The 27039-nt window shown below is 33.9% G+C and overlaps 1 protein-coding gene across 2 annotated transcripts in view; it reads right to left on the bottom strand.

Annotated features, from left to right (window-relative positions):
• Positions 1–27039, bottom strand: part of CSMD3 (CUB and Sushi multiple domains 3) — a 1267615-nt gene that overhangs the window by 69955 nt on the left and 1170621 nt on the right. The window contains exons 48-56 of one of the 2 annotated variants that reach the window (XM_062189471.1): positions 24980–25168; positions 24451–24597; positions 21760–21948; positions 15628–15813; positions 13589–13783; positions 12329–12502; positions 4536–4709; positions 2910–3083; positions 1961–2146 (exon numbers count right to left, since the gene is read on the bottom strand). In XM_062189471.1, coding sequence (XP_062045455.1) covers positions 1961–2146; positions 2910–3083; positions 4536–4709; positions 12329–12502; positions 13589–13783; positions 15628–15813; positions 21760–21948; positions 24451–24597; positions 24980–25168 — 1614 coding nt within the window. The remainder of the gene's footprint in view (positions 1–1960; positions 2147–2909; positions 3084–4535; positions 4710–12328; positions 12503–13588; positions 13784–15627; positions 15814–21759; positions 21949–24450; positions 24598–24979; positions 25169–27039) is intronic. The other variant, XM_062189472.1, reaches the window with a different exon arrangement.

Raw genomic sequence — 27039 nt, 5'->3', positions numbered from 1 at the left:
TAATATACAATAAAAAGAATATATAAGAGTGAAATAGACTTTTATGATATGGTTGTCATTCTTAGCCCTTATTTATACTCCTGTGAACTGTTGTCTTCCTACTTTTTATTTGTTGAATATTATGGTTAGTGGTGAATTAAGCCTGTGAATACAGAGTGGATTAAAATTACGTCTCTGCAAAAAACAATGAAAGGAAGAAAGGGGAGGGAGGGAGAATAATTGTTGGGGGGAAGGAAGGGTGGTTGTATTCTTTGAACTTAACCTATGGAATGAGTGAAATTTGTTCTCTTTTTTATTTATAAAAAAAGAAAAATTGAAAGGGAAGAAATTTGAGAGTAAAACAGATGGTGTGTAGCTGAATCTGTGATTACTAATCTAATTAATGGATAGTCTAGAATCATTCTATTTCAAACTGTTAATGAATAAATTGTACTGTGCAAAGAAATTACTCAGTGGTTTGTCAATCAATACACTGCTAGGAGTAGCAGAATCAGAATCAATAAATTGTAGGATATTCCTTAGAAGCAAAAGGTAGACTGGGAATTTAATGTGTGCTCTCTATCAGCTGCACTGGAAAAAATATTGAATATCACATATCTCTAAAGTGTCAAACAGCACATAAGAACAGTACATAAGAATGCATGAACTTAATAAAACCTTTGAGTACTAAGCTCACAATGAAGGAGAGTGACGGGAAATAAAAACACAAAAAAGTATGTGAGAACTAAAGAACTTAAGTCTTACATATCTTACAAAGAGATTTTTAACTTTAATGTTGTAGTCACACAAGACCAAGGAAGAGAATTACTCAAACAATTCGACTCCTCTCTCTCTCTTTCCTCTCTCCCTCTCTCTCTCTTTCTCTTTGTCTGTGTGTGTGTGTGTGTGTCTCCATGTGTACCCAGAGCAAGCAGGGTATTCAGTTAACTCTTTTTCATTTACTGGCCCACTCTCCCTGAACAATGGTCCCATGTGTAGTTGTGTGTTTTTCTCAACTTGAATAAAATTTATCACTTTCAAAAAAAGCACAATTATACTATTGTATAAAAGGAAGTAAATACACTTTAATAAGCAGGCTAACTTTGTAAATTACATGGAGTCTGAAATTTTATAGATACAGCAAAAAGTTTTGTGGTTTCATTAACACATGAATTTTGACACAAAATTCATAAGAGCACACCTCATTAATATAAAGGAAATACTTCTGAATAACATGATCATAAAAAATTTTATAAAATTTAGCATAACCAAAAACTTTTTGTAAATAATTTCTTTACGGGCAATTTCTATCTACCCAATTCTACTTTTCTTTCCTGTAAGGTTTAAGATTCATCCATACTCAATTTCAGGTCCATCAATTAGCTAAATTCCTAGAGTTCATATTTACTTCTTTATGTCTTTACAAAATTTAAAAAATTTTTGCTAAATTATTTTCTCACTATAAATATTAGTTGCATGCATTTTGCTATAATTTGTTTATACTTTAAAACTTCTAATAAAACATACAACTAAAACAAAGTCATTAAATAGTTGTTGACTTGAAAGATGATGTTTATTAACCTCCACATATAGTAAATATTTTCAGTCAATGGGTTTTCAATAAACTTTTTTTCTAAAGCCCCAGGCATTCTGAAACTCTGACGGATGTTTACATTGAGATAATTTGGTTATTAGTGAAATTTCAAATGCTAGTACAAAATAAAAGCATCAGTAACCTCTTCTGTGATGAGTATAAAAAATGCCTTATTTTCATAAATGATCAAATTTCAAAACCCAAGAATTATACATAAATATACAAATTCATATGCACGATATGGAGTTGTTTGATTTCTAAATAATAAATCAATAAAATTAATATACTTCTTTCTGATATATAGCGCTAGAAATTTTACAAAGACAGTAAACATACATATTGCTTCACTGATCTTTTTTTAAGGAACAATTCACATTATCTACTTACTGATACATTCTGGTAAAGGTTTGTCCCACTGTCCATTTGGTTGACATATCAAAACTGAAGATCCAAATAAGAAATAGCCTGGATTGCAATCATAGAATACCACAGTGCCATAGGTGAAATTCCCATGTTCTATTTTACTTTCTCTTTTGGAATTGGCTGGAATTCCAGGGTCAGAACAGTTGACCACTAAACAAGAGATAAGTTTTATAAGATATATTTGGAATATATATCATAGAAATTTTTATTATCAATCCATAAACCTAATCTCAAATGTAAATTTAATCAAATAAACCAAAGATTCCAAAAATATAATTTATAGACATCTTGATAATGGATTAAAATTTGAATGGTTTGTTGGAAAGAGAAAAATGGAAAAAAAAAGTTTTGACAATCTTTTCGAACAACAGCAGCTCAATAAATACTATATTATGTACAAATTTAGAGAATGAGACCTTTTAACCCATACTTGTATCATTAAAACATAGAAAATGGTTACTTGGTTATCTTTTATCAGAAAATATAAAGTATATTCTACTTTTTTGCAAGTCAGATATCACCAAAAAATTCTCTTTAAACTGTTTCTATAGAGAAAATAAGGCCTTGATCCAGGTATCATGGTAACTCATGCCTCAGATATAGTTATCTGAAAATTACGAAGTTCTATTAATTATAAAGCAAATTCTAAGTAAAAATGTTCTCATTGACATAATATGCAATACAATGTGTGTACAAGCTTTTAAAAAAAGGAAGTGGAGATTAACTCTGCCAGTTTTCAAAAAATTATAAAAATTAAGAAAATGGAAATAATTGCAAATGAGATCACATCGATATTCAAGCTTTTTGCTTTACTGGCTAAAAACTTTGTACTGTTTTACCCAAACTGTTTCAAATGTTACTTACACCGATACATTATTACTATGACTCATGAGAATAAAGTTAAGTCTTTTACCTTTGCACACAGGAGGAGGATGGCTCCATTGTCTGTTGGCCTGGCACTGTGCCTTTGTTGGTCCTTGCATAAGATACCCAATATTGCAAGAAAATGTTACTACATCATTAAAGTTAAATCCATTTCCACTTGTTCTTCCATAAATTGGACTACCAGGGTGACCACAGCTAACAGCTAATAGCATTGGAAAGTGGAGGAGAGCACAAGACAGAAGAATATTTCATTAGAAGTTATCACATGGCAATTATATGTAATCATTTCAAACGCAGTAGAAACTGATACTAGTGTTTTGTCTCTGATTTGTTCACCCAAACTCATTCAGGAGTTTCACACTCTTTCCTATTATTTTCTTCATCTCTGATATTTGAAAATTTAATGCAATTTTCTTCAGAAATTATGTTCTTAGTTAAATGTTTTATTTAGTCTTTTAAAGCTATGGATCTATAAGAAATTGTATGTAGTTCTGGCTCTCCTCAAACACTATATTTCTATCAACTGCTGTATTGTGTCATTTCATACGAGTAATCAGACAACTGCAGTAATATTGCTTCATAATTGGGCACAGTAAAAAAAAAAAACATAGTTACTTTGAATATTTTTTGGAATGACCCAAGAGCAATTATTTTTCAGCTTCGTTGTTAATGTCAACTTACTCATTTGGAAATTTAACTGTATTTTATTCTTATTTAAAATGATCAATAACAAAACCAGTTTTACCTCAAGGGCTAATTCTCATTTATAGTCCCAATTATTCACAAGAAAAAACAGTAAAATTAGTTGGCTATCCTGGAATAAATGAAAGACAAAAGATCTATGGCAGACTCAAGCAGAATATTGCTCTCGTTAAATCATCAGACAACCTGTGTGTGTGTGCATGTGTGTGTGTGTGTGTGTGTGTGTAGAGAAGTTACTTTAATTCCTAACTGTATGGTCTTTTATCCCATTATCTCAACACACAAAGTATTATCCATGAAATTAGGAGTCCAATAAATTTCAGTTACTTAAATAAAAATGTGACAGTGATAATTTTTTTTATTTTATTCATTTGAAAGGCAGAGAGAGAGAGAGAGAGAGAGAGAGGAAGAGAAGAGAAGAGAAGAGAAGAGAAGAGAAGAGAAGAGAAGAGAAGAGAAGAGAAGAGAAGAGAAGAGAAGAGAAGAGAAGAGAAGTCTTCAATCTCTTGGATCTCTCCCCAGATGGCTGCAACAGTCAGAGCTGCGCCAATCTGGTCAGGATCCAGGCACTTCTAGTTCTCCCACATGGGTGCCAGGGCCCAAGGACTTGGGCCATCTTCTACTGCTTTCCCATGCCATAACAGAGATCAGAAGTGGAGCAGTCGAAACTCGAACCAGTACCCATATGGTATGATGACACTGCAGGCACCGGCTTTACTGACTACGTCTCAGAGGCAGCCCGAAGGGGATAGTTTTATATGGTTTTGAACATACCACACTTTAATGGCTAGTGCATAATAGTATAAAAAATGGATTGTGGAAATTTAGTCTATGCTGTCATCTATCTAGCTTAATCATTTATATACATTTATCTTTCCTGAGAAAAAATTAATTACTTGTCATGAGTTCATGAGACCATAGGTTGCTAATTTCTTTTGCCATGCTTACTTACGCACACAGGATGGGAGTTGACCAGACCAGTTGTGATCCTGCTGACATATTCTCACTGAAGAACCAATCAATCGAAAACCAGGATTACACTGATATACGACTGTGTCTCTGTATCCATAATTTTCTCCAATGACTTGACCGTTCACAATGAGTTCTGGAATTCCACAATGACCCGCTGAAATGGGTCAAAAAGTAATATTGATAATAGTGTAATTTGTTTCATGTTTATATTTATATACATAAGTAACACTACTGAACTTTTAATGTTCACTTAAAAGTATGCCACAAATAATTCAAACATAATTATATGATAAAATGATAACTTTAAGATATTTAGATATTTAGCAAAATACCAACTACTTGGAATTGTAAGAAAACATGACTTCTAATGACACTTGGATCTAGGAGAAATTATAAAAGCTTTCAATATTTATAAAAATTTATCAATATATATAACAGTTTGAAAAATTCAAATCAAGCAATATAAGTTGAGATCATTAAATGCTTTTATTAGAAAAAATAAAATTATATTAACATTATTCTAGTTCTACTGTAAAATAGGAAAAAGAACAAAAGAAAGAAGGAAAAACAAGTCAAAGCAATTAGACAGAAGGAAAGTTTTAAGACAATAGGAATATCAAAGAAATAGGAAACAGAAACAACAGAGAACATTAAATTAGATAAAACATATTCATTTAAAAATAGCAAACAAATTGTCTAACCCCTAGCTAACATTATCAACACAAAATGGAGAACAAAATTATCCTTAACAGGAATGAAGTGCTATTACTACAAAGACCACAGAAATTAAAAAGACAACAGATTATTAAGAAGAGCTTTATTCCAATATATTTTCAAAATTCAGAAGAAAATAACAATTCCTAGAAAATTATAACTTACTGAAAGCTATCACACGATAAAACAGAAAATATGAATAGTCCTTCATTCATTTAAGCCTTTGAGTTCTTAAAAACAAGCCCACATAAAACACTCAAGAACAGATGTTTTCACTGGTAAATTTAAACATTAAGGGAAGAAGAAAACATCAATCTTACATGAACTCTTTTAGAAACAGATGAAGGAAAGAATTACTTCCTAATGTGTATTATGAAGCAACCATAGCCCCAACAGCAAAACATGAAAAACACACATGTAAAAGATGAATGCCCTTCATGGACAGAATTAAACTCCTTAACAAAACTTTATAAAATCATTCTAGCAACACATATAAATGACAATACAACAAGAGTATATGGTTTTTAATCCAGAAATGATAAGTTTAATATGGAAAAATCAGTCACTATAATATACCATATTAACAGACAAAAGATGAGCAAAATCAGTATGATTATTTCAATAAATACAGAAAAAAGCGTATGATAAAATGTAGTGCCTATTTGTTACAAAAGCTAACAATAAATATGGAAACTTTCACAATCTAATAAGATGTGTTGTGGGTGGGAGGGAAGTTTTGGGAGGGGGAAGCCATTGTAACCCATAAGCTGTACTTTGGAAATTTATATTCATTAAATAAAAGTTTAATAAAAAAAAAAAGATGTGTTAAGAAAATTTTATAGCTGATATATTTACCGGTGAAATATTCAATGCTTTCCTCCTGTTATGAAACAAGATAAGAATGTGGACTCTATTTCTTTTTAACATGGTTCTACTGGTCCTATCCAGCATAAAATATTAATTAAAAAAGGGGCATTTGTCTAGCACAGCTGTTAAAATTCCTCATGGAACCCACATATCCCATATCAGAGTGGCTGAGTTCAAATGCTGGATCTGCTTCCAATTCTAAATTCTTGCCAATGTGCTCTGTGGGAAATAACAGCATAGCAGTGTACCCTGCTACCTGTAGTGCCAGCATCCCATTTAGGTGCTGGTTCCAGTCCTGGCTGCTCCACTTATGATTCAGCTCCCTGCTGTTATGCCTGAGAAAGCAGCAGAGGATGGCCCAAGTGCTTGGGCCCCTGCTCCCACTCCTGACTCCTGGCTTCAGCCTAGCCTAGCCCAGGCCATTATGGCCATTTGGGGAGTGAAACAGCAGATGGAAGATCTCTCTCTAACTCTGCAACTTTGCCTTTCAAGTAAATAAAACAAATCTTTAAAAAAAATAAGAACAAATTTAGAAGACTCCATACATGATTTCAAGGAAAAAAAGATAATAAAATATTTTCAATAAATAGTGGCAAATATAATCCTGAAAAATATTAAGCCTCAATTACATGACAGAGTACATTTAAAAAAAAAATTTAATGAGAAACCATTGATATCAAAGTAAAATCTAAAGCTGCAAAGTTTCTAGAAAAAAACATTACAGAAAATCTTTGTGACTTGAAGCTGAGTAAAAATTTTATAAACAAGCTATAAAAAGCAATAACCAGAAAGAAAAGCAAAGGAAAAAGGAGAGCTTTTACATAAGTTGAAAACTCCTACTGGTTAAAAGACTCTATTATGAATAGGTAAGTCACATACTAGGAGAAAATATTCATCAGACACATAATGAAGGCTTTGTAACCATAATATTTAAAGAAATTCTATAGTTTATAATTGCATATAAGGTCTTTGAAAGAAGGAGAAGAGATCCAAGATGGCTGAATAGAAAATTTATGTACTGATTCTGACCGCAGGAAGACAACTGAAGAAAAGGGGAGGAAAAGCACTTCCAGGCAGCACTTGAAGAGAAATTTGCAGTGCAAATTATTAAAAAAGGAGAGAGTTGCATGGAGCAGTGGGGGCAGTACAATCACTGCCAGTGACTTCAGCAGCTGGGTGCTGGAGGTAACACCATCTTCTTGGAGCAGCACCTGGCAACCAGCAGGTAGGAAATGCCATCTTTCATAAGAGGAGAAGAGGATGCTGTGGTCCAGATATGGACTGGATGAATGGATTAAGAAAACAAGACGCATCTTTTTGCTGCCTAAAAGAAACATACCTCACAAACAAAGCTACACACAGACTGAAAGTGAAAAGACAGAAAAAGATATCCCATGCTAACAGAAAGCAAAAATGAGAAGGAATAACCATCCTAACATCAGACAAAATAGCCTTTAAGACAAAAACTGTTAAACGAGACAAAGAAGCACATTATATTAATTAAGTGATGAATGAACAGGAAGATGTGACTTTCAAAAATGTATATGCCCTAATGCCAGGACATCTGGATATTTAAGAGCAATGTTAATGGATCTAAAGGGAGACATAGGATCCAATACAATAATGCGGAACTTCAACACCCCATTTTTAAAGGATTTATTTGTTTATTTGATAGAGCAGAGTTACAGATAGGCAGAGGTAGAGAGAGATAGAGAGGTCTTCCATTCACTGTTCCATTCCCTAGATGTCTGCAGCCAGAGCTGTGCTAATCCCAAGCCAGGAGCCAGGAGCTTCATCCAGGCCTCCCATGCAGGTGCATGGGCCCAGGGACTTGGGCCATCCTCTACTGCTTTCCCAGGTCATAACGGAGAGCTGGATTGGAAGTTGAGCAGCCGTGACTCCGGTGACTCCATGACTCCAACTGGCACCCATATAGAGTGCTGGCACTGCAGGTGGTGGCTATACCTGTTATGCCACAGCCCTAGCCCTGGTATTTTGTATTTAAATGTCACATTGTAACCCATAAATACCTACAAGTATTTTTGTTGTTGTTATTTTAATTGGTTTTAAACAGGGTATATTTTTGGCTATAAAAGGTTAGCAATTAACAAATATATTGGGATAAAACCCCAGGAAGTAACTTTAACAATCAAATATAACCCTAATCTAAAGATTGTTTTTTTAATTTTAATTTTTAATTATCTTTTAACAGATTCAATGTGCCTTATAGACATAATTTTAAGAACATAATTATATTCCCTTCTTCTTTATTCATCATTAAAAATGAGAAAAATCCAAAAAAGATCTTTTACCATTTTACAATGGAAATTTACAAATAAATAATAAATTTATAAAACTTTTCAATGTCAATATTCATCAAGATAATACAAACAAAAATTTTATGCTGGGAGAATGTGAGATAGTCAGATCTTTTCCAGGTATTCTATTCTTGTGTACCCAAGAGATATGAATGCATATGTTCATAGTAATTTTATTCATATAGTTCCAAACTGAGCAGAGCTCATGTGTTCAGCAAAAGAATCCTGAAGTGTATTCACACTATGGAAATCTATCCAACAATACAAAGAACAATCAAAGATACACACAACATGAATGAAAGAGAACGAAAGAAGTCAGGAGCGTGTAATCCAAGATTACATTCACATGATTTCTAGAATAGAATTAACAGATGGTGAAAAAAATCAGTTATTGCCTTAGATTAGGAGTAGAGAGTTGTTGGTTGTCTATGAAGTGTTGTGAGGAAATTTTCTGAGGTACTTTATAGTGGGTTAGTTACACATGTGTACACACTTTTCAAAATATATCTTTATAATTCTTTGATACACAGGTGTATATATTTTTCAAAACACATCTAAGACAGCATTTATGACATGTATTTCACTGTATTTAGATTTTGCCACAGAAACAAGAGGAAACAAACCATAAACAAATATTGAGCTCTAGATAGTAAAATTTACACTGAAAAGTTTAGCAATGAAGTATACTGATTACTGTAATTTCAAAATGAATAAAAACAAATTTATGGCTTAATAAAAGCTTGGAAAGATGGACAGATGTGTAATAAGAAAATATGAGATAAATTAATTATAGAATCTAGGTTGTAGAATATGAATGTTACCTGTTAATTCTGAAGTAGGCAGGCATACAGGTTGGAGTTGATCGGATTTGTGAACCTCATGCTCCTACCTGATGCCTTTGCCACGCCCTTGTGTGGCCTCATTCCCCTACCTGGCCGTACTGGGGTGCCCACCAGCCAATCAGGTTAATTGACCATTCCCCTTTGGAGTGGGTTAAAAGCCTGGGGCACAGTGTGCCCGGGCCCCGCTCTTTTTCCCTGGCGTCTTGCTAGGAAGGGGCTTACTGTAGCCCCACGCCTCCAGGGCGCATGGCTTTCGGGCCATGTGCTCTAGGCTTCCTGGCCTAGATGCTCTTCCACGTGCCTGGCTCCTGGTGCTTGGTATGAACCCCTAATTACCCCTCTCTCTTAAATAAAGCTCTCACTCTCCTATGCACCTTTCTTACTAAATAAAAGCTTAGAATGTACCATGCTGCCTTGTTTATCTGTGCTGGTATTTAGAATTCTTCTCTAAATATTAGGCAAGAACCTCTTGGGCTTATTAATATCGGGGATTTAGTAATAAGCCCGTGCTGAAATCGTAAGGCACCCCAAATTCTGGTAGTACATGTGGCACCCTAGCTAGCATTTCTATAGAACTTTAAGGGGCCACGTTTTAGTGTGAATTTTAGGGGGTTTTGTCCGATATCAATTCTTCCAATTGAATTTAATAATAAAATGCTGGGGTTGGAAATACATCTACTACATGCAGACAAATAATGAATATATTCTAGTGGACATCCTAAGCCACAAGTGTCTATAGCTACAAAGGTAAGTTGATAGTAACCAAATCTTTTTTTTTTTTTTTTTTGACAGGCAGAGTGGACAGTGAGAGAGAGACAGAGAGAAAGGTCTTCCTTTGCCGTTGGTTCACCCTCCAATGGCTGCCGCGGTTGGCGCGCTGTGACCAGTGCACCGCGCTGATCCGATGGCAGGAGCCAGGTGCTTCTCCGGGTCTCCCATGGGGTGCAGGGCCCAAGCACTTGGGCCATCCTCCACTGCACTCCCTGGCCACAGCAGAGAGCTGGTCAGGAAGAGGGGCAACCGGGACAGAATCCGGCTCCCTGACCAGGACTAGAACCCGGTGTGCCAGCGCCGCAAGGCGGAGGATTAGCCTAGTGAGCCACGGCGCCGGCCCATGTAACCAAATCTTTAAGGTCAGTTTTGTGCATAAAATTCTAAGAGTCACTTGTTTTACAATTTTACTTTTCACCTACCATCTTCCTTTTGGAATTATATTAGATGTCAACACTGTACTTTCTATATTGTTTTCATAGTCTGAGAGGCAATATTTTCTTATAAATATTCCTACAGTTCCATATCTTTTAGGAAAACAAAATCAACATTTTAAATTAAAAATCAATGTTTTAAATAAGTAAAAAATCACTCACTATCTATAATATTAAATAAATAACATAATGTAAAGGAACAGTTCATCAGAGCATATGGCAATTAAAGATAGTATTTTTAATTCAATTTACATGTAAATATATATTTTTAATTTCATAGATAAATACCCATCTGTAATTAAAACTAGCATAATAAAATCAGTGAAGAACTATTAAAATATTATATTGGATTATTTTTAAAACATTGATTCATTTACTGAAAGAAATACACAGAGAGGGAGAGAAAGAGGGAACCGACAGGTCTCTTAATATGCTGGCTGCCGTGATCAGGACTGGGCCAGCAGGAGCCAGGAGCTTTGTCCAGGTCTCCCACATGGGTACAGGTGTTCAGGCACTTAGGCCAACTTCTGCTGCTTTCCAAGGCATATCAGTAGGGAGCTGTATCGGGAGTGGAGTAGCTGGGACATGAACCGACACCTATATGTGTTACAGGCACTATAGATGGTGGCTAAATCTGCTGTGCCACAGCACCCCTGTATTTGATTATTTACGCACATATTAACACATAATGATTTGACTTATTTGCTATTTTCTTTTTATGTAATAGTCTTATAGCATTCAAATAACTGGTCTTATTAGGAAATGGCTGTTACTGGGTTTCCAAATATATCTATTAACAAATGTAGTCGAGGCAGGAAAAAGAAGGAATTTTGACCGGAAGTTTTAGTTATGTCATTTTAAGTTTCAAATAATGGTTATATTGCCATGAATATTTTTACATTGAAATATGTGATTTAAATTGGTAAAATATTTACTTTTCTTCCAATGTATCATTTTAATAGTGAGTTTATTGACATAAAAAATTATACAAATGCTTCAATACCCTAGTCACAATCACCAAGTTTTAAATTAGTAAACAAAAAGAGCATACCTTCTACCCAAGAGACAAAGAGATTCATCAGTTTCCATTATTATCTAATTCAATATGTGCTGTCATATAAGGGAATTATTTTGGAGAAAAATAAGGCGTAAGTCATACTGTTCTTTTAAAATAAAGAAATTATTGAAATACTTGAATAAAAGAGGTGCAGCATAAACCTTACTGTTTTTTTTTTCATAATAAAAGAGGAATAAAAAGAATGAAGTAGTTCAATTTCTTCTGTTCACAATGAATTCAGAGAACCCTAAGGGAAAAAATTGCATTTGCCTAAAATGAGGTTCAAAAATTAGGTTTCAGAAGTTTTAATAGAAAATTGTTTTACATGTGTTGAAATCTTGTGGAAGAAAAATGAAGAATGATATGTATGTACACATTTTTTTCTTCTTAAATTATTACCTTAAGCAAATAGGTGAAAGGAGAATTAACTATGGATTAGAATGCATTAACTGCTACAGCGATTAATCCAGTAGAGTATATACAATTTTCAGCAATTCGTTTTCACCTTTTTATTTTCACCATGCCTAGAAGGAAATGTGTCTGTTCTTAATAACATAAGGTTCTCATCAGAAATACCAGTTGATTAAAAGTTACCTGTTTTAGATTTTCTATCATGAGCTATTTTTTTAAAATTAAAACATTTAATTCTTTTTAGCATCCTTACAGGAATGACTTAAGTTACCATCTCATATTAGGGAAAAAGATCTGCCTCTTTTCCAAGTGTGAAGAGGATATGAGAAGGGGGAATAAAATCGATGAAAAATCCCTACCTAGGCATCTGGTTTCAGATCCACTCCAAAGACCTGAGGAAAGGCATTCCCGCACAGCCGAGCCCACAAGCATGAATCCTGAATCACAGGTAAAGATAGCTGTAGAGCCATATGATGTCTGAGTTCCAATCTTATTTCCGTTTGGAGGTGTAGGTAGCTCTCCACAAGAAATAACTTAAAAATAATAAATAAGTTTAAAAAAACCTTAAAGATATAGTCAAAATGGACTTACAACAAAACCATGCTTCTGACATTTTGGGTTCCCTGTCATTTGATGTATTTACAATTGAAATCTATAAAACTTGTCTGAATGAGTGTGAAAGTGTAGAGAAAAGAGATGACATAATTTAAAATTATTCTTCTCTGTGTTCTCATAAAACCTTCTAAATGTGATATAAGATGGAGTCTTTTCTTTGTCATTTTTTTCTTGGCCAATCTAGTATTAATGCAAGAAAAACCATAAGATTAAAGAGAAGATAATTAGTACAAAAATGACAATGGGCAAGTTCATTGACATAAATATACCAAGTTTTCCTTATATCTAAACAAAACCAAGATAGTAATTACCATGGATATTTGTCAAGGACTCAATAAAGAGCTTTCCATGAAAAATATTTGATTTTTACAAGATTCATTAGATATAATTATTTTTCACAAATTTGAAGGCTTAAAAAATGAGAGATTAACTGACTTGCTAAATTGTTTAGAACCTATGTCTTATGACTCTTCCACACTTAAAGGGTTTAAATGAGATATCATTGTAGAATAAAAACCCTAAAAGATAATGTTCGTTGAGTGCCTATTATTTACCAGTGCACTACTATTAGTGCTTTTGCATATGTAATTCTCAAAACAAATCTCTGAGGTAAGTGTAGCATTATCTGAAAGGTATATACAAAAAGGTAGGCATGGCGAATTTAAATAACTTTAATAAGTTTCCAGAGTCTATAAATTCTTAAATCAAGATTTAGATAGAAATTTCTAACTCTAGAGTCCACCACTTAACCATCAGCACAGGGTACTTCATTTTGGTTCTAGCTGTGACTTTCATTGCTAAGCTTTAAACAGCTATTAAATAGACATATAGAAATTTTATAAACTTTAAACAGTTTAGAAAAATCTAAACTAATCTAAACTAAATCTAAACATATTTCTAATACTACCTCATTATTGCTCTAAAGTGTTTGGAAAAGGACTAACTCAAGCAATTAAATAGCCAAAGATAGCTCATGAAATAAGGTTAGCAGAGTTTATACTTACTTTGGCAATATGGTCTTTCATTTCTCCAACTCCAGGTACCATTAGGAAGACATTCAATAGAAGCAGGACCTAATCCATGATAACCAGGGTCACAGCTGAAAACGACCTTGGTTTTGTATTCATAATGAGAGCCATTCACAATTCTCCATCTTCCATGTTCCAAGGTAAAGGAATTGATGCTTGGACAAGTAACAACTACACAAAATCAAGAATATAATGTTCATAAGTCAGCCATGTCTTTTCTGTCTTTAACACTATTTCATTTCACCACCATCCTTTGTATCTTCACTGCCTTAATCACTTCACTTTTGTGCAATATTCCATCTTTTAGAATCTATTATTTACTTCTTGTTAATATTTTCTATTGCCCAAACTTAATGGTAGTCCTGGGAGTTTCTTGAACATATTCTGAGTATTAATATGTATTATTTCACTTACATAGAATTGTAATTACTGCCATACTTCTACACACTTATTTCTTTAGATGCTTTAGAAGAACTATATCATAATGATATTTTATGAGAACGACCATTTTATGCAAGAGCTGTGATATAAACTTTGACTAATTCAAAATTCGCTCAAATAAGTAGAAGCATTATTAGACACTTGTAGTAAGATTGCATATAATTTATCGAGCCTCATTTTAAATAAAATCACAGCTAAATTAAAATATCAGTACCAAATAGGAAGAAATAATTGAAGCAAAAAAAATCCCTATTTAAAGAAGCATTTTCCATTTCTTTTGCTGTTGCTTTAACAGAATTAATGTATTTTATCATTATATAATATTAATTAACTGCTTAAAGTAGTAATGATAGCAATGGGGAATACTGCAAGTGTAAATAACCTGAAGAATACCGACAAAAGTAAAAAAATATAGATAATTGAAGCAATAGCATTTATCCTTATGAAAGTCAGAGCTGATAGCCAATAACAGAAACAAACTAAGAATCTATCATATAATGAAGGACAAAAATGTGGTACATATAAAAATAATACTATTTGGCCAGAAGAAATGATCTTGTCATTTGTAAAAACATAGATAGAACTGGACATCGTTATGTTCACTGAAATAAGCCAGGAACAGAAAGACAAACACTGCATGATATTACTTATATGCGGAATCTAAAAAAAGTTGAGATTAGAATGGTGGTTAACAGAAACTGGGGAAAAATGAGGGAGGTAAGAATGAATAAAGGTTGATTAAAATGCACAGTTAAGGTTAGATAAGGAAAACATTCGTGGGTTTCATTGCATAGAAGGGTGACGATAGATGATAATAATGTTTTTTTTTTTTTCCTAATACTAGGAGAAAGGGTTTGGAATATTTTCACCACAAAGAAAGGAAAAAAGTTTCAGAAAAATATATAGGTTTACTCCTATGTGAATATTATAAAATATATACATGTATCAAAACATCACAGTCACACATGAATATGTATAAATGTAATATATTAAATTTTTACAACTCAAAGCTGAATTCATTATAAATATAATTTTATTAATTAAAACTAAAAAACACTTCAAATTAACTGTACTAAAAACAGATGACATGTATAAAGTTAATTGAAAATATCTTAGTAAAAAAATAAGAGTGGGAATAGGAGAGGGATGAGGAAAAAGGGTGGGAGACTGGGTGGGAGGGCAGGTACAGTGGGAAGAATCACTGTGTCCCTAAAGTTGTAATTATGAAGTGTATGAAGCTTGTATTCCCTAAATAAAAGGTTTCTAGGGAAAAAAAACTATAAAAACACATTACACATTTTTAAAAAATAAACAGAATTTTGTTATTTAAAATGAAAAACATTATTGCATTATTGATATATATATATATATATATATATCCTGGATTTTCCCAAAATGAATGTCAAGTCCTTATACTGTCTTTTCTATAGCTTCATACTGTAAGAATTTAATTAACTTCTTTTATTTCCCTCTTAGACATGATACTTCATTAACTGATTAGTTTTAAAATTCAACAATATATAAAATTTCAAATCATATAAAAATAAATGATGACATTTCCTTAGCACACATACCAACACAGCGAGGGGTCTTGTTATGATTACTCCATGTTCCATCTGATTGGCATACAGCAGTAGTAAGTTCCTTGGATGACAATCTATACCCATCATTACAAAAATAGGTGACTCTAGTTCCCACCAAGTAGTCTGTGGTAAGTATCCCTCCATTTGTTGGAGCTTTAGGAATTCCACAAGAAATTGCTGGAATAAAGACATATACAGAAAGTCAAAGAAACAGAAAATGCTTCATTTATTAGATGAGTCTGCTAAACTGTGAAACACAAGAAAGTATTTAGTGTTTTACCAAACTTGATGGAACAATTTCAGAAGTCCTTACAAACAAAGCATTTATGAACCATAACTTCTGAATAATTTGTTTCAAATTCTTATTGAATACATGTTTAAAGTGGTGAATCCACATATGGTTAATACTTATTTTGTGGTTTCATACTTGGTTTCTTGTCATCATATGCATATCTATCAGCATTCATATAGATTATATGAGATTGCAAGGTAGGTAATATGTATCCTGTACATATTATATGTACATATTACATGTACATAATATGTATCCTGTACAATGCATGATTGTACCACTACATAGCAATTTGAGTTAATTAAATTTCACAGGTAATAATTAAAGAATAAAAAGGAAGCAGCAACCAATATTCATCAATTTTTGGCCAACAATTAAATAATTTTGTTTTATCTGGAAGCCAGCTATTTTTTATTTCATGTAAAATGTATGTGCATGGATAGTATCTATAGAGTATTGTGTTCACTGGGCATATTTAATAAATATAAGGACAAGACTTATTATCTTATAACCTAGTTAGGATCTTCCTGAATTTCATTGATGTGACCTTTTTTTTTAATATTTTACTTAATTATTTGAGAAGTGGAGTTGAAGACAGTGAGACGGAGAGACAGAGAGAAAGGTCTTCCTTCCGTTGGTTTACTCCTCAAATGGCTGCAACAGGTGGAGCCGCGCCCATCTGAAGCCAGGAGCCAGGAGCTTCTTCCAGGTCTCCCATGCGGGTGCAGGGGCCCAAGCACTTGGGCCATTTTCTACTGCTTTCCCAGGTCATAGCAGAGAGCTGCATTGGAAGAGGGACATCCGGTACTAGAACCAGCGCCCATATGGGATGCCGGTGCCGCAGGCAGGGGATTAAACTACAGCGCCACAGCACCAGTCCCCATTTATGTGTCTTGAAGTCCAGGTTCTTACAAAGAAAACATGTAAGATTTAGCTTCTTCATCTCTGTCCTACAAACACACAATTTGCCTTTCAAAAAAGAAATAACTATATATATATATATATAATATTTCAAAGAACTATATGGCAGGAAACTCCAATAAAATGATATTATTGTATTTTTATATATCATTCTCAGTGAGTTTATGCACATTTCTGCAGAAAGATTAATGTATTTGTGTACGCATGTTGTATAAGAACCAACTAGGGATAGTATTACAAGAACTTTATAAAAATCATATGGTTTTTGAATTCTGAAATACATCTGATCTAGGAAGTTACATATAAAGGATTCTAGACTTAACATTTTAGGCATAGCAAAGGAAGTAACAGAAGGATGTAAATTTAAATTAAATATTATATTTTGTTCTATTCACCCATCTCCATTTCATTCTAAAATTATTTTCTACTTCTCATCTAAAACCTACTATTTAGGTGTTTAATTTTAATTAATTCATATGAATTGAATATAAAGTGAATAACCTTAATAAAATTTATATGAAATTGTCAAAACTGAGTGACAGACCCCTACTGCTGCATAGTTTGATCATTTATAATTTGGCAACCTACACATTATGAATGAAAAGCAGTAATAAATTACATAAGCACTATTGTATAAGTATGTTATTATCCCTGCTTTCTTAGGACAAAACCTGTAGAATAATGTTGCAAAAACAAATGGTTCCCTGATTCTCTTTTTTGTTTGTTTGTTTGTTTGTTTTTGACAGGCAGAGTGGATAGTGAGAGAGAGAGAGACAGAGAGAAAGGTCTTCCTTTTTGCCGTTGGTTCACCCTCCAATGGCCGCTGAGGCCGGCACATCGCGCTGATCCGAAGCCAGGAGCCAGGTGCTTCTCCTGGGCTCCCATGCGAGTGCAGGTCCCAAGGACCTGGGCCATCCTCCACTGCCTTCCTGGGCCATAGCAGAGAGCTGACCTGGAAGAGGGGCAACCGGGACAGAATCCGGCGCCCCGCCCAGGACTAGAACCTGGTGTGCTGGCGCCAGAAGGCAGAGGATTAGCCTGTTAAGCCAAGGTGCCGGCCCTCCCTGATTCTCTTAAAGCAACATTTATATTTTCACTTAGGACCTGGGAATTTGAACAAAGCCATCTTTCCACTGCAATACCTGCAAAGATAATGTATGCACTGACTCTTAAAAAAATTAGTTACATACTATTTGGGTAGGGTAGACTCATCCTGAATCAAAGTAAAAAATAAATATAATTACATAGTGTAAGTTCCACATATATGTTCAGTATAAAATGGTCACATTTTAGAACTTTAAAAAGCATTCTAAAATGACAGGACAACTACTGTGTCTGTGGTTGTTTACAATTCAACTCCTCAGCTAAAAGACAAAAACAAAAGAAAACAAATCCAGTTCTGCAGAATCATCTTCACTGAGTGGGTGTCAAAGAGGCTTCTCTACAGAAAACACAGCTGAAAAGTAAGGCAGGGAATACAGAGTGACTGTTTCTATCTAACACTACACAATACTCAGTTGTACAGTGGGATGGAGATGGTTCAATTCTTGAAGGAGAAAATCAATATTTGGTTACTTGAGGTATAGAAAAAGAATTACAACACCTAACCAAATACAAATAGAGTTGACTAAATTTTCTACCTATAATGTGCTCACATTGTATAACTATAGTTCCAAGTAAATACATGTGAGGACATAAGGAAACTGAGAAGGCAAGAAGAAGAAAAATGACTGAGAATATAACAAATTTGGTACAAAATTTATATTATGTGAATAGTTCTTCCTAATGACATAGAATAATCTCCCTTTAATTAGACGTGTCCAAATAGGTCATATCCAACAAATATTTTGTACAATAACTTTGAATTAATGCTGATAAAATGTAAATATTTGGAAACTGTTGGAATTATAGTTTATAATTTTACTACACCAAATATTTTCTTTTAAAAATTGCATTTCAATTTATTCCTATGAATTGTAGACCAATTGTTTTTTGAAAAGTATTTATCTGGGCCGGCGCCGTGGCTCAACAGGCTAATCCTCCGCCTTGCGGCGCCGGCACACCGGGTTCTAGTCCCGGTCGGGGCACCGATCCTGTCCCAGTTGCCCCTCTTCCAGGCCAGCTCTCTGCTGTGGCCAGGGAGTGCAGTGGAGGATGGCCCAAGTGTTTGGGCTCTGCACCCCATGGGAGACCAGGATAAGCACCTGGCTCCTGCCATCGGAACAGCGCGGTGCGCCGGCCGCAGCGCGCTACCGCGGCGGCCATTAGAGGGTGAACCAACGGCAAAGGAAGACCTTTCTCTCTGTCTCTCTCTCTCTCTCTCACTGTCCACTCTGCCTGTCAAAAAAAAAAAAGAAAAGTATTTATCTGAGAGGAAGAGAGACAGAGAGGGGTAGTTAAAGAGAACGTTGATTAGCTAGTTCATTTACCAAAGGCCTGCAACACATGATGCTGGACTAGCCTGGGAACCATGAACTCAGCCACGGTCTCCCAGAGAGATGAAGGATTCCAATTACTTGAGTCTTCATCAGTGCTGAAGGTCTGCATTAACATGAAGCCAGAGTCAGGACCTAGAGGCAGGTTTTGAACCTACGTACGCCAGTATGAGATACGGGTGTCTTAACTGGCATCTTAACCTCCAAGGTAAGTGCATGCCCCTTTAGAAAAATTTTTCATCAACAGCCATGAAAATATGACTTTATCTGTAACTGTAATATTGTACAACTAAAAATCAGCACTGATTCTGCACAATGATTTCAAAATTTCAGAAAGTTTGTTTGGTATTTCATTTTAATTGACAGTTAATTTTTCTCACTAAGGTTATAGATTATATATATCTAAATGTGTATCTATCTATATACACAATCTGTATATAAGTAAAAATAAAAGTACAAAATACAGAATGTTTATGTAATATATATGCAATTTAAAGTTATTTGATATATCAATTCCCATGGTTATAAAATTATGAGATCAAAGGTTCTTTACCAAGCCAGTTTTGGGAAATTAATTAACAATAAGAAATTATGAGTACTCCTGCTATTCAATGGTCAAAGTCATTGCTTTGAGAGTTTTTTAAAATATATTTATTCTGCATGAAGTCTGGGTCTTTGACATTGATGATGCAACTAGAATCCTAAGAAGTGACTAATGTTTTCTGCACCAACAGGATGAAAACAACGGTTCTTTCATTTTGCATTTATTTATATATGCTTATAAGAACTGTCTTTCCATATCTTACAATTGAGTTTAATAGGTTAAAGAAGCCAATTCAGTTGCCTGATAACATCTGTTCTTTAACTTATTTTAACTTGCTGCTGTTTGAATTAACTTTTTAAAAATGTTTATGTATTTGAAAGACAAAGACAAGAAAAGACAAATGAGAGTGAGAGTAAGAGCAATAGAGAGAACTAGAGAGAGAGAGTGATGGTTCACATCTGCTGGCTCACTCCCCAGATGCTTGCAATGGAAATTAAGGTGCCAAGAACTCAATTAAAATCTCCCAAATGGTTGTCAGGAATCCAAATACTTGACATCACTGCTGCTTTCCAGGATCAGTAGCAAGAGCCAAAGTGGGCACTGAACCCATGCACTCTGGAATGGGAGGTGGGCATCTCAATTATCAGGCCAAATGCTAAGTTTCAAATTTTAATTGATATCTTTTATAATTTTTTTTGTCAATTTCAGTTTCTTCTAAAAAGTAGATGATAGTAGCCAGTGCCGCGGCTAATCCTCCGCCTTGCGGCGCCGGCACACTGGGTTCTAGTCCGGTTGGGGCACCGATCCTGTCCCGGTTGCCCCTCTTCCAGGCCAGCTCTCTGCTGTGGCCAGGGAGTGCAGTGGAGGATGGCCCAAGTCCTTGGGCCCTGCACCCCATGGGAGACCAGGAGAAGCACCTGGCTCCTGCCATCGGATCAGCACGGTGCGCCGGTCGCAGCGCGCCTACCGCCGCGGCCATTGGAGGGTGAACCAACGGCAAAAAGGAAGATCTTTCTCTCTGTCTCTCTCTCTCACTGTCCACTCTGCCTGTCAAAAAATATAAATAAATAAATAAATAAATAAATTTTTTAAAAAAGTAGATGATAGCTAAGACATTATTTATCAACCCAGAGTGTTCTGCATTTTTTAATGTGAGGGTTCAAAGTTGTTATGGACCTCTACATGCTGGATAGAATAAAAATAATATAAAACTATGCTTCATATTGATAAAATAATGGAATAATAAACAAAATATTTGAAAAATTTTCAAGATCATTGAGATCAGTTTCGTAATTGTTGTCAAATTTGCCTTTATGACTATTGCCTAGATAGCTGCTTCAACTACGTTTAAAACAAGTCCTCAAAACAAGCTCTAAAATGTGCCTTTATTGGTTAATAGGCTTGTTGTTCTGTTTGTTATACCATGATTTAGTGCTCATACAGTGCCTCCTTTTCTATCAAAATACAAAGGAGAATGAAAAACATCACTGTTGGGTTTAGTGAATGAAAAAAAAAATTACAAGTGGTTGGTTACATTTTTCTTTTTGAAATGTGTTTTTCTGAGAGTGTAGCTTTGTATACTGAGAGTGTACCCTTCCATGTACCTGCCCTTATTCTCTGTTTTCTCGGGGAAGAATCTACACTAACTCAATCACCATGTCTGTTTTTATATTATCCTGATAATAAAGTAACAGGAATGGGGAAAGGGGAAAGGGGAAAGAGTTAGGCACAAAGGTCACCTAACAATGATGAATTATAAAATAATGTTTCTCTTCAACATTATCTGCCTTTTATGCCTAATTTTTCTAAGAGGACTCCATAAAACGATTCTGAATATTTACGTGTTTGGAACTTCAGCGATTCAAAAGCAAAAGTCAGTGGGATAAAACTTTAATTAAATTTTTTACACATTTTTCAGAAATATACTCTACCTTGACAGGCAGGGACCGGCGCATCCCATGCATGGTACCCATAGGAAGACTTTCTGCACACAGCACTGCTTTTCCCAACAAGTCGGAATCCTCGATCGCAGGCCCAACGGACCACACTGTTCAGCTGCCCACCTGTCTGACTGATGATGTACCCATGAGGTGGGGATTCTGGTGTACTACAGTAGAAAGCTTTAAAAAAATGAAAAGTCACTGTTTAACTAGTGAATCAGACATTATTTATTACCCAAAGTTATAAACTATACAGTGAGTCTTAGTACTTACAATCATCAATTTTAATTTATGTGAATTTTTATGTGAAGATCACATTGCTTTTTATCTCTTTAAAAATAAGCTACATACATAACTTTTAGACAAAAAAAAAACTATTTCTGGTCTTTTACTTTATTGTTACTGTAGAAAGATGTCTTGTGAATTGAAATATATTTCCATAATACTCTGGAGGTTCAAAAGCCCTACAAATATTTTACAGAATTTTTGAAACAGTATTCCCCTTGATTTGAAGGCCCTAAATGTCACAGTCTTAATAGCAATATTTTAGAGTCTATTGTTTACATGTCACTTTGAAGTTATCTCCAGACACCTATATCATGTTAGGTCATGCTTTTCATTTTGGTTGATGTCTAAAATAAGCCCTCATACTCCATAATCCTCTTTCTCCATCTAGGAAAGAGTTTCCATTCTGTCAAGAGTGCTTACATATGGTGATAAAAAATGTCAATAAAACTTTTTTTTTCATGTCTTGAAACCTGAAATGTCAAGAGATAATGTCAAATAGCTTTTTCATATATATGTAGTTTATGACTATTCAACCTGGCAGGTTCCATTTACCCTTTGATACTTCAATGTATTCAAATGAGAAAAAGAAAATTCGAGGGATAAACAGTGAGTGCCTTTTCTAAAGAAAAAAATATGTATTTAATATGTCAATGAGTTTGGGCAAGCCAAAATGGTTTATCATTATATTCATATGATATGACTGACGTAATGATAAAGATTGATGTAAATTAGTAAATCTAATGCTTCCAATTCTTTAATTTCAAAAATTTTCATTTTTCTGATCATTAAAATACATTATATGATAATTTTAAGTTTTTTGTCAGTAAAACTTTATTAAAAAGATATTTTCAATGTTGAAATAGAAGCATAGTTTAAGTATGAAAATATTGTTATTACTGTGGCATATATTTCATCTTTTTAAACATTTCCCCAATGACTGCACAATAACTCTTAATAAAAACCCTCTGTAGGATAAAACATGAATATGTATTTGTAGCATGCTTTCATTCATGTTACTACTAGTATACCAATAATGAATTATTAATAAATTAAAATGAAGTTATCTCATTACACTAGATAAAATTGCATATTTGTACATTCTATCTATATTTGCAAATTTACAGAAATGAGTGAAATTTGAGAGTACACTTTTAAAACAGAATTGAAGACTATTTTATCTATGCCCAAGATCATGTCAGAGTTGTTTCTAATACATTTAAAAATTTTAATTTGAATGGATTAGCAGTGACCCATAGGCTTGAGAAGCATGGTTTGAATACCGTGAAAAAGAGGGTTATTTGTTTTGAAGCATTCTGCTATTGAACTTGTACCTATGCTTCTGACATTATATAAAAGGGCAATAAAGCAAAGGATCATAACCTTCATATAGTGAAAAAGTTCTTATGTATACATACACAACAAGAAAACTACTGGCTCATTTTGGGTAGACCTTATACACAGTAAAGTATATAGATAGCGCTACATCATCTTGATATTAAAAAGAGTTTTCAGCTCACATCTTTCTAAATACTACTCAATGAAATGCAGTAATGGTAAACCAATGACTTCTAAACTGATGGCTTTAAAGTGATGTTCATTATCTCTCTTTAAATATTTAACATATATTAGCAAGTATCATAATAGATGAATTTTAAGTAAAATAAATATTATACCATGGTATGGTTATCTTTTGTTTAAACTTTTCAGTCAAAAGACTGGAAATGGGTCAAGTAATATATAGTTGGGAAATGTTATTAACATTTCCTCAGAATTCAAGAGAAAAAAAATCTATGAAAACATGCATTAAAAAGTCTAGTTTAATTTTTTAAAATGTTTATTTATTTATGTTAAAGTCAGAGTTACAGAGAGAGGGAGAGATAGATAGAGAAAGAGAGAGAAATCTTCCATCTGCTGGTTTACTCCCCAAATGGCTGCAATGGCCAGTCCTGGGTCAGGCCAAAGCCAGAAGCCTGGAGCTTCATATGGGTCTCTGGAGCCCAGTGACTTGGGCCATCCTCTTGCCTTCCCAGTCATATTAGCAGGGAGCTCGATGGGAAGTGGAGCAGCCAGGATGCCAACATTTAAGGCAGTGTCTTTACCCATTAAGCCTCAACATTGTCCTCTCACTTTAATTTATAAGTAACTTTAAAGTTATAAACATCTAAAGTTATAAACATCTAAAATGATTCTTATCTTTAGAAAAACACGAAGTTTGTGATTTTATTACATTACAATATAAAAATTGAGCCATTGATATTTACTAAATTGTTCAAAAACATCAATGGGAGAGCTGTGATTTTGATGTATGTCTATTTGAATAGCATCCATGCCTTTACTTACAACCATGTTGAAGACACTGGTGAGATCTGTACAGAAACTGTAGGGATTGCATACCTATATATCTTATCCGGAATCCTTTTTTGTTATTGCCGTGATCTGCTGACCATTGAAGAAATACTTCATGACCATTGCTTGTTATATTAAAGGCAGACGAATAATCTCCACTGAGGGAAACAAGCACTGGACTTTGAATATTTGGTCCTTCAAAAAGAAAACAGTACGATTTAGACAGAGTGGAATAACTATATTTTCATTTATCCTTACTGTTTTATATTATTAAGGTAGTATCAAACATAGTTAACTTTCCCAACAACCAATCTACCTCATCAGCAGTAACTAAATACATAACATAAAATGTCTCTTTAAACATTTAATTATATAGCTATAGTCTCCATAATTTATAAAATAATAGCCAACCTAACTAATGTTTTTATATACATTACTGGTAAATTTAAGGTTGATACCTCAAAAAAATCTACAAAATAAAATCTCATAAGTAGTTGTTTATACCAAACATCTACACATGTAATTAGAGCATTGAGAATGAATTTATGAGTATCCAGTAAATATAACCCATGGTTACCATCATACACCTGAAGAACATCAAATTCCTTTTCTGTCTGGAAGAATTCTACAAACATGCTGATATTATAACCCTTTTCCACTGAAATACTCCATGCACACATTTGAAGATTTGGGTAACTATCAGGATATCCAGGGCTTAATATGACTCCTGTAGAATCCAGTCGTAATTCATTGGCAGGGCAGAGCACTGTCAAAGAAAGATAACATTAAATACTGCTAGAGCTTAGGAACTAAGTGAAGACTTCATTTTAAACTCTGGGTACTCTGTTTCCACATTTGATAACTATAAAGAATATGATAGCTTGAATTATGTGTTAGAAAAGACAACTTGTGCTAATCTTGCCATTCAGAAAATAGAGGAATGATCTACCAATGTGCAGTTATTGATTTCCTTTTTTATTATATGGAAGATGCACTACTTTTCTGGACAATAAATAAATAGAATAGAAGGCAATTTCCCTTCTACTTCCTCACGTTCTTTCCCATCTGTTCCTCGTGTAGCATTCTCCCGCCTCTGCCTCTGTTATTCATATCTTTGCCCTGTCCTTTCTTTCCTACTTTATTACTCACTTTTTTGTTTCCTAAAGCTTTCAACTCACTCAGGTATGTGGGGCCTTAAAGGAAACTGTGCCCTCTCAGAGTATTCACTTCAAAGCCATTTTTGATCTCAGGGATGTGCTTAAGTCATGAGGATATAAAAGAATTCTGGGTCACCAGTTATTTGTGCTATCAGCTGGCCATAAAAGTGGTCCAACGCACAAGCTTCTCTTCCTTGGTAACAATAGCTTGGTTAGATAATTTGTTATATATTGACAAAAAAACATCATGGCCTAACAGCTCTAAAGTACAATTAACCTTCATTGTTGGCACCGATAGCATTATGTATGAGAGCAAACAATACAAATATCTTCTTAAACTTGGATTTGCAGTAAGAGTTTGACTAATTTTATCAAGGCCATTTTACTCAGGTGATGCCATTTTAGACTTTTTCTTAAAAGATGTGAAATTACATGGTGTGGAAGAAGTACTCAGTATGTCCCATATTATGCAGAAGTAGAGTTTGTGATGAACAGGATTTGGGTCAAGGAAGAATTTTATTTTTCAGATAAGCAAAAGTGGCTATGGCTCCATGTCTTATGTGTATCATCACTAAAGAGGTTTTAAACTTAGGCTGAATCATTTTTTGAATATTCTTATTGGGGATATTTATGCAATTGGAAAAATTTGTAAACTAGATAACTTTTGATAATTTTTTGAATTAGAAATATATCTCTTGTCATTTTCTAATTCAGCTACTATACAAAACCGCTTATTCTGGTATTAGATAGCATTATATCTCCAAACAATTACAGTATCACATTAAAAATAACCATTTTAAATATTTGCTCAAGTGATTTAGGCTTGGAAGCAGCAAATATAGTTGCTGAAATATCAATGAATAGGTGAAGGAGTCATATAATCAGGTTTCAGGCTGTAAGGACATTAAATATTCTCAGTTATAAAGATGTTAAGTCATATAGGGATGGGAAAAAGTAAGTAAAATAAGAAATTATGACAACTTATGATTGTTATTTAACCATCGTAAGACCTTGATTAGAAATAACTTAGAAAACTTGAACAGAAAATTAGATTATGTACAGATTACTGAAAATTGGCTGTAGAATATAGTAGTGAATATAACTAAATCTTAGAGCTTTCTACAATTATTTTGGCTTTGTTTTAATTTTACTTATTTCAATTTAAGATTTTGCTTCTTGATATAATTTTTAGATTTAAAAAACATAATTAAAATATATCAAGTCATTCTGAGCCTAAAAAGAGAACCTGCCTTTGATTTTCACAAAATGAAAAATTTTGCAAAAATAAACTTGAAAATTTCAAAGATAAAGGAAATTAATCTACAGATGGCTAAATTATACTAAAATAAATTACATGATCCAATATATCTTGCTGTAAAAAACAAATTAACTCATCTCACATCCTCTAACATATAGCAAGAATCCTGAAAACAACCAAAAAAGAGTAAAATATATTGACTGTAACTATTTCTTAGGCATT

This window comes from Lepus europaeus, chromosome 4 (genome assembly GCF_033115175.1).
Source record: "Lepus europaeus isolate LE1 chromosome 4, mLepTim1.pri, whole genome shotgun sequence".
NCBI classification, from domain to species: Eukaryota; Metazoa; Chordata; class Mammalia; order Lagomorpha; family Leporidae; genus Lepus; species Lepus europaeus.
Note: the sequence above shows the minus strand (reverse complement) of the source record. Positions and strands in the feature narration are given on the sequence as shown.